General features: G+C 42.2%; 1 protein-coding gene across 1 annotated transcript in view; it reads right to left on the bottom strand.

Moving 5' to 3' along the window:
* The window catches only part of ZFPM2 (zinc finger protein, FOG family member 2), a 485059-nt gene that overhangs the window by 319502 nt on the left and 148717 nt on the right, over positions 1-16840 (bottom strand). Inside the window, exon 3 of the mRNA XM_075063183.1 lies at positions 3289-3390. Within this exon, the coding sequence (XP_074919284.1) occupies positions 3289-3390 (102 nt within the window). The remainder of the gene's footprint in view (positions 1-3288; positions 3391-16840) is intronic.

Genomic DNA, 16840 nt, shown 5'->3' with positions numbered 1-16840 from the left:
ATCCTGATCCTGTTTTCTCATATGATTTGGTGGTATGTAGCAGTCAGCAGCTAGAACCCCATCTTATTCTATATGTGTTAAAACTCTGATCATTACTATCTTAGAACACTGATATCCTAATCATAAAGATTATAGAGCCATAGCACATACCGTGGCACTCATTTGATAACATAAATCCTTTTCACATACAATTTTCCACGCCGAATGCCCAATCATGTTCCCCAAACTCTGTGTGATCCTGGGACTTTTGCCATTAGTTTTAATGGAAGCAGGATCAGTTCCTTAGTATATGTCCAAATAGAAGTGAGAGAGATTTGAGCTAAGGCAGGCTGACAGTGTGAGCAAAATTAAGGAATTTGCCCTTGCTTGACAGTTTCCAGGGCAAAGTCCATCTGCTCCAGCCCCCATAGCTGCAGAGACACCTCTGTTATTTAAAAAACAAAATATTTTAACACAATAGAGGAACAAAAATTGTTAATATTGAGGACAGTTTACATACACATTTACCCAAGTTGGCTCCCCCTGGAGCCGTTTTACAGTCAGTGAAGATAATGATCTTGTGAGCTGAAAGAAAAGCCTAATAGGAGCTGTCTGTAACTGCAGAATATTTACAGGGGAAATAATATTTTTTTAAATTTATTTTTGTTTTTAAAAATGCATCCAACTGCTAAAGTCTCTGGACACGTTGGCACAGTTTCATGAAGCAATTTTTTTTTTTTTTTAAAGAAAAAGACAAGGGACTCATTTTCATATTTTGGGGCTTTGTTTGGGACCTATCCTTAATTATAAATTAAATACTAATAAATATTTCAGAGCCTGAATCCCCCAGCAGCTGGGAACCCTACAAATCACCATGATGTCACAGCAAACAACCGTGAATTTTATAAACAAACAAAAGAAAGAAACCTTTTTTTTTTTTAAATTCAGCCTAGGTCAAAATAAAGTTGGTACCATTTAATGACTATTCCATAGCCCTTGATGGTCACAATCCAGATCTCAATGGACAGCTGCTGGTATAACATAAAGTACCATCACAATTGGTAATATTAACAACTTCCATCTCAGCAAAGAGATCAAGGATTGAACAGGTAATGGAGATTATGTCACTCTCTAACTCCGAGAGGTGAATTCTCTGAGAAAGGGCAGAGGCACATTGGGAGAGATGTAGGGTTGTACTGGGTCTTCCTATGCTGTACTGGTACGTAATCTTCAAATAACCAAAGACTTCATTCTCCAGCACTGTCAAGCCAGAGAATTTCATGAGCACTAGATTTACACAAAAATTGTACAAGGAAAAACTATTTTCATTTTTCCTGTATTACATGTTTGAAAATAATCTTCTATCTTTTTTTTATATATTAGAAAAAGAATGAATACAGAAATTCATTGAGAGAGAGAGAGAGGCAGGAGAATGGCATGTGATATACTTATTCATTTCTATGCTACAAACATGTTATTTCCATGTGAAAGACTAATATTTAAATTAATTAAAGCTCTGATGAAATTTCAATGGTGGTCACTTCTCTAAAGACAAAAAGGAGTTTCCTTATATTCATTCTCGGTTTCTATCTTCATCTCCAGTATGTCATGATACATTTCTTGAATTAAATGTATCTTCTAACCCTTTTAACATCCAGGACAAAAATCACCAAGTATCTATGTAAGAATTTTCTTACCAAAAAAAAAAAAAAACCCAAAAAGAAAAACCCCCCACCTTTTACTTCTTGCAGTAATCAAAAATATCCCCTAAAATATTCCTACATATTTAGTTCACATAAGACAATAACAACCAGTAATAAAAATTATTCTCTCAAGAACATTCATTTTGCTCTAAAAATAAATAGCAACAAAGAAATCACAAAACTTCAGATTCTTAAAAGACATTTTATTCCTGTGTTAAAGGGAGTAAATTTAGTGCAACAACAAAAATCTCTAAAACTGTAAAAAGCTGGAAGAAGCTGTTCCCTTTCAAAAGAGGTTTTCATGCAACTTTAAATTTACTGTAATACATTTTAATACCAAATCTTGTTTTATATAATACTACATTGCTTTGTACAGAATATAAACATATTTGTGTATATCATTAACAACATTATAAATGACATCATAATAATCAGCGATATAGTGTACCTTCATTTTTGTTTGCATTATATTTTCCAGCTGCTGGTTTCAGAAAATTACCACAGGAGTTCTTCTCTTCATGCACAGCACACAGTAATTTGCAAATTCAAGCAAGGATGAAAATGTAATTGAAATATAGGATTTTTTTTCTAATGAAAAGTGTTATTGCATTATAAATTATTGCTAGAGTACTTTCATGGCTCTCTTCTCTGATGCTTATCCTTTTCAGGGGAATGTTCTCTGTTTAGAAACACAGCTACTTTAAGGATATGTTTGGGTTCAAATATATTTTCCTCTTGGCATTGAAGAAATATATTAAATACAATGATTTGGGGACAAATTCTGCTATTTGTAGCTTAAAAAAATCCCACCAAATTAAACTGGAGGTTTGCCAAAGTGAGGACTGTAGGATTCAACCCTTTGTTTTTATGTATCTTTACAACAGAAACCAAGGTTTACCTATTTACAACTAATGGCTGTTTGGAGCTCTCTCTCGCATGCCCATAGAACTGTAATACTGCCTAATGTTCCTCCAATAATGTATTTGCAGTGTTTTTACTGTACATAACAGAAAATGTTACTGCATATTTCTGTTTACACATGAAGCTCTTATAGTTTATTGATTGCAGTCAAAAGGTTTCTCTCGTAACACTGAAGTCAATAACAGGGTGTGTTAAATTATTTATATCAAATGAAAACTGATAAGAAAAGTCCTTGAAAACATCATTGGCAGCCATATTCATTTGTTAAACTTAGAGTTTTGGACTAGATACAGATGTTTGGCCACAGAAAACAGAGTAGAATACAGAAGCAAGCACCACCAGCCATACGCAGCAATGAAATTGTGAGCCTCTTGGTAACTCCAATCCTGCATTTAATCCTCAAAATGCTAAGGAATAACAACACTTTTATTTCTAGTAGCAATATCATAGGAACATTACTCTGTATAATTTTCATGCAAGATGGACATGTGCAGAACAGCTGTCTGGTGAAGCATTTTTCCTCAGCTCTTACTGTAGACATCCCAAGGCATCACATGAACACAGGAAGTTTTTTCCATTGACAAAACAATGCAATAGTGACCCTACTTACTGAAACAGGAGGAAAACATTCTCAGAGTCTCCATTTTAAATTATTCATTCTGGATTGTAATTTGTTTTCTCCTACCTGGCCCATCCCAGTCATCTGTCTCCACAATGAGCTGTCCTGGTTTCTCTGATTGTGCATCACCATCTGATTCTGCTGTTTCCTGGCTGCATTCTTCATCACCTGAAGAGAAGAAATATATACAATTTAAATAATTTCTATGACACTCAGATAGAATATCCATAATAAGCGTACATGTGTGTATGTGAGTGCACATATTATACAGTATATAAAGAGAGAGAAGATAACATTGTTGAACAACTAAACTCCCATGAATAATCAATGGCTACAAATAACTATGTATATAGGGCTTGATCTCACAATCCTTGTGAAACCTCTCCTGGAGATCAGTATGGATAAGGATGAGGACCTTTTTTTATAATTTTTTGTCTAGTAATTAGGGTATTTACTTGGGATGTAAGAGAGCACCAGTTCAAGCCTCCCCTCTGCCTGCTGAGGAGCAGGAATTTGAATGGAGGTATCCTACCTCTCAGTTGAATGCCTTAGACATTAGGTATGAGTCTGATGTGGGTCTCCTCAGCCTCTCCTGTTAAAGCTGTTCCAGTTTGGATAAATAACTACAGAGTCATTGGGCCAGAGAAAGAGAGACCATGCATGAGAATGACTATAACTGGTGGTTAGAGCATTCACCCAGGATCAAGCCCCCTATTCCAATGACTCTAATTATTTAAACAACAATAACTAGAGAAATTGAGGACACTCCATGTCAGAATATCCCATAGCCCAGGGTTAGTGCACTCACCTGAGCGGTGGGAAACCTCTGTTCAACTCCCTTGTCCTCAACAGGTGGAGGGATGGAGAGCTTGAACTGATGTTCTCCCACCTTCCAGATGAGTACCCTAACCACTGGACTAAAGTTATAAGGGAGAGTAGCAGCCTCTGCACAGAATTAGGCTTGCTCAGAGCAAGCCTACCTGGATTGGGCCCTGCAAGTTTGGTACGGGGCCTAACACTTGTTTTCCCTCAGTTTCTGAATTGTACTGGGGCTTAGGCAGGTGACGCATCTGGATGCTAGAGTGGGGCAGCAGCACATGATCAGAGGCAGAAACACAAGTGCATAGGGAATTTTTACTGCAAAAACATAGGTGCTGAGTGAGTTTAGGCACTTACAAGGTTTGGTGGCACTTGAGTGGTGATCTTGTGAATACCAGAGGCACATACGTCCCTTTACGAATCTAGCCCCAATGTTCATAACCAAATGTGAATCCAATAAGAGGAAAATGAACATATCATCATTTAACGTGGCACAGGTGATCATGACTCAAAGGATAGGAAAACTGTAAAATGGAATATACTATTTGAAACATATGGGGTAGGATTTTAAAGTCTCTAACAATGCAGGCAAAGAGGCAAACTGTGACAGCTTGCAAATAAACAATTTCAAATGTATAAACATTGTTTCTGAAAAATAAATATTTTTTACATAAAATATAAGCTTTCCAATTTTTATTAAACCAACTTTTATTACAAGTAGTTGCAGTATTTCAAAGCAGCCACACAGGTAGACAGTTATTCTTAACTCTGCTCCTTGTATCCATGTTATTCCTATCAATATTAACCTCTTACAGAAATTCTTCAACAATAGAACTATTGAACTTTCTCAACTAGGAGTGTTACAGTAGCTGTTAGTCACCCTATAATAATTTTGCAATCAGCTAAACCGACAAAGTATTTTTAACAATGAACAGTTCAGAAATGATAGATCTACTTTCTTGTTCACAACTGCTTATCACAGCATAGATATCACATATGTTTTCCAGGTGCTTCCTATAGTTAGGATACCTTCACAGAAGCCGCTCATGAAAGATAAGATCATAAAAGAGATGAAAAATGTGCGAGTTTCATACACTCATGGTTTTATCATCAGACAAGATAGCTTTGGGTAAAGTACTGTACCAGTCACAAACATCAAACTGTAGCTCATATTAGAGTGAGTGAACATTAACATTTTGGAATTCAGTTTGTGCTCATTCTCCCTCACAGCATAAATGTACACCTAAATTGTTTTAGGTTTCTTATATAGTTGTTCAGAATGAAACATCACTTCTCAGTTATAACATTCAATACTGTTAAAAAAAAACAGGCTTGATACAGAGACTCAGGAATATCATTTCTCATATTAGGCTCCAATTTAACAAGGTACATGTGTAACTTTAAGTATATTATTAGTCCCACTAAAGCCAATGAGACTACGCACATCCTTAAAATTATATACGTGCTTAAATACCATGTTGAACTGGAACCTTAGTAGAAACTACAGACCAGATTTTCAGCTTCTGTAAATCAGCATAGCCAACATGACTACATCAGTATATACCCGTTGAGGATCTAGCCCTGGAAATCCAATGGAAGCAGCTTATTGAGTGAAAATAGTGTTGCTTTTCTGGGATCCCTGAAGACTGACCTCAGATACTTTGAAGGGAACCACATCCAAGTTGAAATATGTTATTTGGATTTGCATTGAAATTATTGCTAAATTTTGACAACATACGGATGTCCTAAAATACATGCCATCTGAAGCGGAGATCCTTGTAGAATAATTTTAAAATATAACTTTCTTAGATTCTGCATGCACTTAAAAATAAAAAAGCAAAAAATGAAAAGCAAAACACTCTAATGCTGATAGTCATGTAAGTTTTCAGCATATACCAAACATGTATAGTACATCCGTATAATGCCAAAAATCCTACTTAAATTTATAACCCGTTTGTTGTATAAGAATGCTGACCTTAACAATAAAGCTATTAAAAATAAATTGAGAGTGATGTTTTCATACCTCACCATACTAGGCATCATTTGATTTGGGAACCAGGTAGATAAGACTACAGTGATTACGAAGTTATGCTAAGAAATTCTTTCTTACAAGCCTTGCAAGAAGGAAAAATATAACAGAGGTAATCTCTTCCAGTGAAGCTGCCATGAAAGTAGGGCATTGGGATACTGGAGAATTTACAACTATCAGGGCCAGACTCTGATATCACTTATACTGATGTAAGTCAGGAGTAACATGAGCGGTGTAAAACTAAAAGTATGAGCAGAATCTGGTCCTCAACACAGAACATAAATTATTCCCCTAGCTACATCTGCATGAATGAGCCGAGCTCTTCTACATAGGTCAATCCAGTGAATTCTATTTCAAATGTGGTAACCAGTCATCTCAGCATTTTGTGTTTCTGAAACCATTTATGTTATTGCTTTCTGCACTCTTCTTAACATTCAGTTTGGATAGTGCTGGTCAGGAATCAGTGTTTAACCTGGACTAATTCTTATTTACGATAACTTCAGGCTCCTAGTTGCCCTGGACAATCTCACAATAAGGTTCCTTAACCACAGTATGGCAAATATTGGGGACAATCCACAGTACTCTCTCTTAAAGTGTTTTGTTTTTTTTTTCAGGGGGGCAAAGGCAGTGATAATGGGGTGCACATGCAAAGGTGAGCACACAGTATTTAAACTGCCAGTTGCCAGAATCCACTCACTGACTAGAAAGGCAGATGCAATGTTCTACTCCAAAATCATCCTATTAATGTCAGACATTTCTGCCAATTTCAGCTACTACTGTATTCTTAAGAATTGGTTAAGACCTCACTGTGTTCTCAGGTTCATTTAGTCAGTCTAACATTTCTTCTTCTCTAGATCTTTGATACTCTGTTGGTGACTATACTGCTTAATTTTCTAATCCATGTGTTTATCTCCATTAGAGAAAACCACCATCTGCACTACTGCACTTCCTGCAGAACAGTGAAAACGTTACATTACTTAGTACTTTTCCTGTACACAATATCCCAGCGCATTTATATTCAGACCAATTTTCCTGAAGCTGTTCTATGAACACAACAAGAAACATCATCTGAGGAGTCAAGGTGAACTGTTTCTCTATTTCCCATTGATTCCTAAGAGCTCTCTAGACTTTCCCATCCTTTCCCCAGTGAAAGCTGAAAAAATAATTCCTATTTTAGGGCTCAATCTTGAAAGGCTCTAAGCACTTTATCCTGATTCGGCAAAGCACTTAGGGCCAGATTTTTAAAGGTACTGAGATACCTAAAGTTGCAGATAGATATGTAGTGCAATTTTTAAAGGTGATTTCAATGGGAGCTAGGTACCTAGGTGCTTTTGAAAACCCCAGTAAGCACTTATCTGCATCTGTAAAGGTCTAAATGCTTTTACAAATCTGCCCCTTAATCAAGTGCTTAACACTATGCATGTGAGTAATTAAGTCAATAGGATACTCACATGCTTACAGTTAAGCACGTGCTATGTACGTTGCTGAATCAAGGCTAAACTTCTCAGTATCTTGCAGGATGAAGCCTTTCGTTGACAGATTTCAAATTTTGCCCAGCCATTCCTCCTCTGATGTACAGAAAAATATTAAAGCTCTCCTATTGTATAAAAATGTGAGCAGTGGGCATTATTAGTTATTATTTGCATTTTGGTAGCACCTAGAATCCTCAGTCATAGATTAGGGCCCTACTGTGCTAGTGTAGCAGAGTGGTCACCCCACTTCTGCCCTGCAGGGCTTAAAACAGCCCTGGGAGAGGATTGTGGCAGGGGATAGGCTAGGCTGATTGGGGAAGGCAGCCACAGCTGGGACCACACCCCAATCAGGCCGCAGCTGGCTCCATAAAAGCCAGGGAAGCACAAGCAGTCCCTCTCTAGCTGTAGAGGGAGATGAACCTGGCTGCAGGGACCTAAGCAGAGTACCTGAGTGGAGCAGGCCTGGGGAAAGGCCAGGGGGCTGGGGAGCTCTAGGCTGGCACCTCCCCAGGCTGCAGGGCCTTGTCCAAGGCCCCACAGAGGCACTAGGTTGCAGAGAGAGGCAGCAGGTTCAGACCCAACCTTGCCTGTGTAAGCAGAGTCAGGATGAGCTGTACCCTGACATCTGGTGGTGAAGTATGGGAAGTGTGGAAAGAATGTCTGGAATGCAAAATCTCAAATATTTGCATAGGCACGCCTGCCCCATCCCAGACTGCCGAGCTGTGTGAGTGCTTTGTGACAGAAATGACTCAACCTCAGTTGGGTGGTACTTGCTAGACAAGGGACATGGGTTCCAAAACCCTGTGAATAGAGAGAGGTTGGGGACAGGTATTTGTGCCTGGTGGTGCAGGCTCCTTGTGGAGCTAGAAGCACCAGTTGCACCCCCTCCTCTCTCCACTGTGGAATGTCAGAGTTGATTTTTTATTCCCTTAAGACTCTAGATACAGGTTGCTGAGCTGAACTCACTTTGGGCTAATGGTGCACTAGCACTGGGCTCCCCTACTATGTGCTGAGATCACTAAGAGCTGAAATCACAAAAGAGCTGAAATTACTGAGCTGGGAGCACTGAGTACTGTGCTAACTAGTGGGGGAGCCTGAAGCTATACTGTGGAACAGAGCAGCTGGCGGAGTGGAGCAGTTTATGGGGATGGCTGGAGCGGACCACAGGACAGCTGGTGGAGTGGAGCGGCTGGCAGAGCGGAGTAGCTGTGGGGCGTGTGGAGCAGCCCACAGAGCGAGCGGAGCCGAGCAGTTTGCAGGGACAACTGGAGCAGCTCACGAGGCAGCTGGTGGAGCGGAGCAGTTTGTGAGGATGGCCGGAGGAGCAGAGTGGAGCGGCTGGTAAGGCGGAGCAGTTCGTGGAGAAGGCGGAAGCAGAACCCACGGAGAGGCAGGGCAGTTGGCCCTGGACCACGTAAGGTGCCCCTTTCACCCAGGCTGGGGGGAGGGACCTCTACAGATAGACTCTTGAATTCTGGGGTGGCATTGACCAGAGACTTTTGGGTTGTTGGACTTTGGAGTGATTGGACTTAAGACCCTAAGGGGGAAAGGACATTGCCAAATGTACTTGGGGGGGTGGTTATGGTTTGTGTTATAACTCTGTTTGTGGTGTTTCTCCAATGGGATGCCACATTGATTCCTTCCTTTATTAAAAAGATTTCGCTACACTCAGACTCCGTGCTTGCGAGAGGGGAAGTATTGCCTCCTAGAGGTGCCCAGGAGGGTATGGTATGTAAGTGTCCCAGGTCACTGGCTGGGGGCTCGAGCCGGTTATGCCTTGTGTTATTGAAACGGAACCCGTGGATACTGAACCTGGCCCTTGTTGCTGCCAACTCAGAGGGGCAGAAGGGTTACACCTGTGATGAGTGGCTTTTACACTGCAGTCTGCACTAGGGAGTGGGGGCTTGATGATGACTGGCAGTAGCGTTTGGGGTTCCCCATGCAAGCGGAGGACCCCCCACAGATCCAAGGACACCCCAAAGAGCAGGTAGGGAGTGGTGCAGGGCAGCTGACCAGAGACTCGGTCAGCGTGTTGCAGCTGAATTCTGTGCTGACCCAGTGGTGAAATATTCCACCACCATTAGGGCACTAGGTTGGGGCCTGGTGGAGTTGGGTGGGCCTGGGCCCCCTTACCATTTGCCACCTCACCCCTGGATTGGCAGTCTCCCCTCTCTAGGCCAAGAGACCTGCATTTGTTGGCCGTCCACTGGAGGTAGGACACCCAACCCCTGTGCTGCTCTGCCCAGATGACGGGCAGAGCCCCTGACTGTAGGCCAGAGCCTTCAATTGTTTGCTGCCCCACCATGACTGATGGCCAGGCCTTATAGATTTGTACTACTCTGCCCTTAAACTGTTCAATGCTCTGCTAATTCCCTGACTTGAGGTGACATTAGGGGTGCCAACTGTCTAATCACACAAACCCAAACACCCTTGTCCCACCCCATCTGCCCTGCCCCTTCTCTGAGGCCCTGCCCTGCTCCCTCCATCCCCACTACCTCCATTGCTTGCTCTCCCCCACCCTCACTCACTTTCACCAGGCTGAGGCAGGGCTGGGACTGAGGGGATCAGAGTGTGGGAGGGGGCTCTGGGCTGAACCTAGGGTAGCGGGTTCAGGTGCTAGAGGGGGCTCCAGGCTGGGGCAGTGGATTGGGGTGTGGGAGGAGCTGAGGGGTGCGGGAGGAGCTGAGGGGTGCAGGCTCTGGGAGAGAGGTGCTTACCTCGGGCAGCATAGTAAGGCAAAGGCAGGCTCCCTGCTTGCCCTGGCCCCACGCTGCTCCAAGAAGCGGCAGGCATTTCCCTGTGGCCCCATGGGTGGTGCCAGGGGGTCTCCATGCACTGCCCATGCCCACAAGTGCTGCCCCCAGAGCTCCCATTGGCCGCAGTTCTTGGTCAATGAGAGCTTTGGAGTGGGTGCTTGGGGCAGAGACAGCATGCAGAGACCCCCTGGACCTCCCAGGGGCCGCAGGGATGTGCCGACTGCTTCTGGGAGCAGCGTGGGACCAGGGTGAGTGGAGAGCATGCCTGAGCTCTGCTGGACTTTTAGGGGCCTAAAATCTCCCAGTTTGGCTTCAGTAGCCTCTGGGAGATAGAGCCTGATTCCAGGAGACTACTGGCAAAACCAGGAGGATTGGCAACCCTAGGAGATACCCAGTGACATAGTGAGGTGGAGTGGCCTCCCACTGACCCAGAGCGGGAGGGACCACCACTGACCCACTACACTCCTCCATGAGCTATGTTGCAATGATTATCAGAAAACAAAAACTAGTACTGTCTATCTTGTGTGTCCATACCAATCCAGTTTGTCTCCCAGATTCCAAGAATGTTCAGAGTATTACTCCTGCAACGTCCTGTTTAGCAGTTTCAAAAACAGTCAGGACATCTTATGTGCCGAAACAAGTGACAGAATTAGCTGTCACAAGAAAATGGTTCCTTTAGGTCTGTGTCATCCATCATAATCCTTCCAGCAATAATATTTATCCCATCAGGTCACAGATGTGGGAGTCCTTTATTTTTTCGAGTGCTTTGAGAGTTATATTACTGCCACCATCCACAGCCATTGATTAGGGGTGCTAAGCTTGTGCACAACTGAGTTCTTTGGACCCTCCACCAGCATTCAAAACCACGAACAGAAGACATCAGATGAAATAGGTGGAAGAAATAGAAGCTCCCACCCCCAAAAAATCAAACAGATATACAGTTGTAATACTCTATGCAAGCAAATGGATAAAAGTATGTCACTTGCATATTTCATATTTTATGGGAGCTTACCTCTAATTCATTTGAAATTCTTACTTTGAGTCAAGGTAAATTTTCACAATTTCTAGGAAAGGGGACAGCATAGTACTTGTGGTGACTAAATCACAGCATGATAAAGTTCACAATTTCACTGTTCTTAAGGAGCCCAAAAGGTACTGACTGAAAAGGCAGGAGTTGTTCTCATCCCACAACTCTGCACATTTTAAAGCCGTTATCTAGTTAACTCTATTTGTTTGCTTTTTTTAAAAATCTAGCTTGCTAGTTAATTGTGAAATTTAGTTTTCTGTTCAATGACCCTGCCCTCGCTTCCTGAGTATGAGCAGGGTGTGCTTGGACACAAAGGGTCAAATCCTGATCCTACTGAAATCATTGGGAACTCTGGCATTCATTTCAATGGGACCAAGATTTGACCTCTAGAGACGACATCCGGGGTAGCAGCCAAAGGAGAATAGAGTAGTTGACAAGCAATCTCCCAGTTGCTAGTCAGAGACCCTTCAGTTTTGTGGAAAAAAAAAAACAACTTCAAACACTTTTTGCTATCCCTTTCCTTTTCTATCAAAAAAAAAAAAAAAAAGAAAAAACGAAAAAAAAAAGGTTGTCCCCTCTCTGAGGGATAGAAAGCAATGACAGACAAAGGGGTTAAGGAGGAGGCATATGTTAGTAAGTAAAAAGCCTCCTTTCGTCATGGAAAGAGTCAACTTTAACTAATTTGTGCCCTTCCACAGCTGCCATTAGATCCCTCACTTCTCCAGATCCATATGCTGCATCTGATGAAGAAATGGAGGATGCTCAGGATCCAGCAAAGCCAGAAAAAGTAGATTATCTGCATTCCATTCAACTGAGACAAACTGAAATTAACCCACACTCTGCTGAGTGGAAAGCCTTACCCGTAAACCCTCAATCTACACACAAATAAATCAGTCTGATACTGTATTTCTTTACAGGAATGTTATTGAAAAGTGTTATTTTTTTCATGTCATGGACGATCTTTTTTTGTCCTATGAGACGAACACACATCACATATACATGCCCTCTCCTATCTCTCCTTAACAAAAAGAATTAATGTGCCCTTCAGTTACTTGGAAAGCCCACAAAAAGAAAACGTAACAAATTACAAATATTAAAAAAAAAAATTAAAGGAGTATGAGCTCCAGAAAAACAGAAGCATTGCCGGGGAAAGATAATGTCAGGCCTGGTGGGGGTGTGGGGTCTGGTGCCAAGCAAAGCTGGGGGCTGTTCAATCACCTCTATCAGTGCTCTATCAGTGTCTACACTCCAGCGAAATCCAGAGAAAACAAGGAGTCAAAGATTCAAGTCAATAAGCTTATAGGCGATTTGCACAAACAGCTCCTCCAGCAAGGTAAAAAACAAAGTCATATTGGCTTTTCTTTGTCATTCCTTCTCTTTGAACTCCCTCATCCAAAACACACCCTGGAAATGTCAGTGTTATATACAAGAATTTAAAGAGCTGAGCTTCTTAATCTCATTAAGAAAAAGAACAAAGTTGCCTGTAAAGATCTCCTTATTGAGCTCAAAGTGATTATGGTATAGCTGCCTTATGGTGATCCTGCTTCTAGTTACTGTAGAATCAGAGGAGGTAAAAATATGTCATTAAAGCCACTAGTGAGGAGGAAAGAACTACACTGACTGAAAAAGGTTTCTGAAAAAAATAGCTAAACCTACTTTCTGATCCAATGAACACAGCAAACAGCAAGCATGGTTGTTAGACATTACAGCAAGGCAGACGAATAGGGTAACCAGATGTCCTGATTTTATAGGGACAGTTCTGATTTTGGAGTCTTTTTCTTATATAGGCTCCTATTATCCCCCAAGCCATGTCCTGATTTTTCACACTTGCTGTCTGGTCACCATATAGACGAGAAGCAGAGAAAATTTACACACAAAATAAAACCACACACCCCAGAAGGTAGAAGGAACTCAAAAAAATCATTTTCAGGGTGTTAAATGTTCAGCTGGTATTATAGATGGTGGCGGTGATAGCTTCACACATCCAGTATGAAGGAAAATAACCTAGTGTTGTGTTTATTGACACTTTATATGGAGAATCACTCTGCAGTTGCTTCCCTGAATCTCAAGTCTGACTGCATACGGTTTAAAGTAAAAAAAATCCAGACCTAAGCTGGTCTGGGAGCCAAGTGCCAACATTATGTACATGAGCAGAAAGCTCAGTTCAGGTTCCAGGCTCATTCTTCACTGCCATAGCCAGAGGATGAGACCATTGTAAAGGTTGCACATTCATATAGTCCCAAGCATTTCCCTCTTGCTGACTCAGAAATGCTATTTTTGAGCTTCAGCTGGAACTATATTTCACCTACCTCTACAGGAAAATCAGATGCTCTCTGAGGGGTCCCAATCAGGGATCAGAGCCCCATTTTGTCATGTCCTTTGCAAATATGTAGTAAATTGACACAGTATAGTAGTCTGTGATAGAAGAAACAATAGAACCTAAAGTATTGACTTACTGTTCCCTGCTCTAACCATATACCACTGCATCATAAACTGAACACCTGTGGAGGAACCTATATCACCATCTGAATCAGTCTGGCCTTTGGGACCATGAAGCATATACCATCTATAATGGAACCTACCAACCACTGGTTTATGATTGGACTACCCACCTGCTTTGGGTCCTGAAGAACACCAATAGTGATAAGGGTGCCAGGAATTCCTTCCCAGTCAGTAATGTCTGCAGATTTGCTATGCATAGCATTCATTTGTCAATGTGGCCTCTAGCAATAGGGCAGTGGGATGAGACAGTTTATTGAAGGAATGGCAACAGCACAGCTACAACTAGAAAACCCCATAAAATGCAGCAGTCAGGTGGGATCAGAGTTTGTTTGCCAATGGAGGCTCTGAATACCCACCTACACCATGACAGAGTCAATATCAACAGATTATCCTACTCCTTCCCTTAATTATCAGAGAGATGCCCCTCATTTCCCTTTGCTTCTTCCCTCTAACATCAACAAGAATATTCCCACATCTGCTGTCCTGATGATTTTCCCATTCTCCAATGCTAGACTGAGGCCACCATCTACTCTCTGCTACTGCCCCTTCCCTTTGGTACACGTAGACATCTGAAAATTCCCTAGTCTCATGCACTCTACCCTAAACCTCTAGATACCTCTTCCCTTCAGAGAGGCCTCATCACCATACTGCTTCTCACCCACACAGGGCAAGAGAGATGGGCGTGACAACTTGTTAGATCCCACCCTCAAGAAGTAGAGGAGGCATCAGACCTACAGATCTTTTCCCCTTGTTGCTTTCAGTGTACAAAATCAGTACTATCTGAGAGAACTGGTATGGACTTTGGAAAGACAGAAGAATGGGGATTTCCTTTGGTAAGTGTGTGTAGGGGAAAGTCTGAAAGAAAATGCCTGCGCAACATTTATTTGGTCCCCCTATGTGTATGCTTATGATAGTCTTTAATGAGATGTCCGCTCTCAAATGAGGAAATGATAAAAGATAAAAATACCACATTATCTGTGGGTGAGCACTTTTCCACAAAGTGATCACTCTATATGTAATCTATCAGTCCTCAGCCACAGAGGAAACCTGCACAATACTTTCAAATGATGAGTCTGAGAGCTTAAATTCATAACTTTGCTAGACACTAAAAATCACGGATTGAATAGAGACATTAGCTCAGGGGTGGCCAACTTGAGCCTGAGAAGGAGCCAGAATTTACCAACGTACATTGCGAAAGAGCCACAGTAATACGTCAGCAGTCCCTCATCAACTCCCACCCAGCTCCCAGTGCCTCACACCCCACCGATCAGCACCTCCCCCTCACCTCTGTATCAGCTGTTTCGTGGTGTGCAGAAGGCTCTGGAGGGGGAGAGAGGGAGGAGCGAGGACATGGCTGATGAGATGATCACATTCCATTTTAGCCTAGCCAAGTTCACATACAAGGCACCATCTTCCTCAGCCTGTCCCTTCTACCCCTGTCAGCTCCAGTTTGTCCCCTTTTGCCCCATCCCCTAGTATGACATCCCTCCCCTTTCTTTGTCTGACCACTTCTGTTTCTATCATCTTTAGCCTGTCCCTGGTTTCTTTCTGGTCCAATCCTCACCCTGCCTACCTGTCTCCCAGTCTCCTCACACCTGCCTCAGTCCCCACACTGCCTCTCACCCCTCTGCATTTGAGTCAGGCTGCTTCCTCTTCCATGCTCTCTGTTGTTAGCAAGGACAGCACAAGAGAGATTGTCTCCATCTCAGTTTTTGTGCTAAGTACCACAGCAGCCCCCAGCAACCAGAAAGAGCAGTTGCAGGAAAAGTCCTTCTTTGGCCTGGAAGCCTCAGGCTAACATGCTCCTTGTAGACAGAATCTTCAGATATTTTCACTGACAGACTTGTAACAATCATTACTGGGCAAGAGCAAATTGCAATTTCCAGAGGCTTAGAGCTTGGGCAAATCTGGATGAATTTTCACTACGACAGCAAAAGTCACCCCTTCCACAACAGGACTACCTCCTGTCAAATTTCTAGTCTCTGCTCAAGGAAGTTCTACAACTTCTCAAAGAAGCAGTTGTTAGATCTTATTTTGTTATCGCTGACAAAACACAGAGGAACAAAGGGAACAAAGGGTAGGAATTAATGGTAAATTCTCAGAATAGAGAGGGCTAACTAGTGGTGTTCCCCAAGGGTCAGTCCTAGGACCAATCCTATTCAATTTATTCATAAATGATCTGGAGAAAGGGGTAAACAGTGAGGTGGCAAAGTTTGCAGATGATACTAAACTACTCAAGATAGTTAAGACCAAAGCAGATTGTGAGGAACTTCAAAAAGATCTCACAAAACTAAGTGATTGGGCAACAAAATGGCAAATGAAATTTAATTTGGATAAATGTAAAGTAATGCATATTGGAAAAAAAAACCCCAACTATACATACAATATGATGGGGGCTACCCCTCCATCAAACAGCCAGATAAAGCCTGACAGAAAACTCCCTCCTGCCAAATACCTTAAGTAGCCAAGTTGTTAATACCCATGTATTCCATCTCAGTCAACTCAATAACATATGAACTCAGTCCTGCCCCTTTCCAATGATTTGTTAATTTCAATCCCTATTTGGGATAATTACACACCTCTGGGCCCAATTCACAGAATATCAGGATAAGAAGGAACCTCAGGAGGTCATCTAGTCCAGCCCCTTGCTCAAAGCAGAACCAATCCCCAGACAGATTTTTGCTTCAGACCCCTAAATGGCCCCCTCAAGAATTGAACTCATAATCCTGTGTTTAGTAGGCCAATGCTCAAACCCCTGAGTTATCCCTCCCCTCCAGAATCTGCCTTCTCTGTACATGGTTGGGAAGGGATTAAAAAGTAAACACCGTATACATAACACAGCACAGAATGGGGTAAACACCAGCTCTGCTACATGCTCTTTGCCTGTCTGGGTCCTCACTAGAACCCTTCCCTGTTCCCTTTTACCTTCTTTCTGTGGGAACTTGGAAGGGTAAAAAGGGTTACTTCTGGGACTAGTCACTGTCTGTGGCACACTCCCCTTACAACAAAGTAT

Source organism: Chelonoidis abingdonii, chromosome 2 (genome assembly GCF_003597395.2).
Source record: "Chelonoidis abingdonii isolate Lonesome George chromosome 2, CheloAbing_2.0, whole genome shotgun sequence".
Lineage (NCBI taxonomy): Eukaryota > Metazoa > Chordata > Testudines > Testudinidae > Chelonoidis > Chelonoidis abingdonii.
The sequence above is the reverse complement of the archived record's forward strand: the minus strand, read 5'-3'. Positions and strand labels throughout refer to the sequence as shown.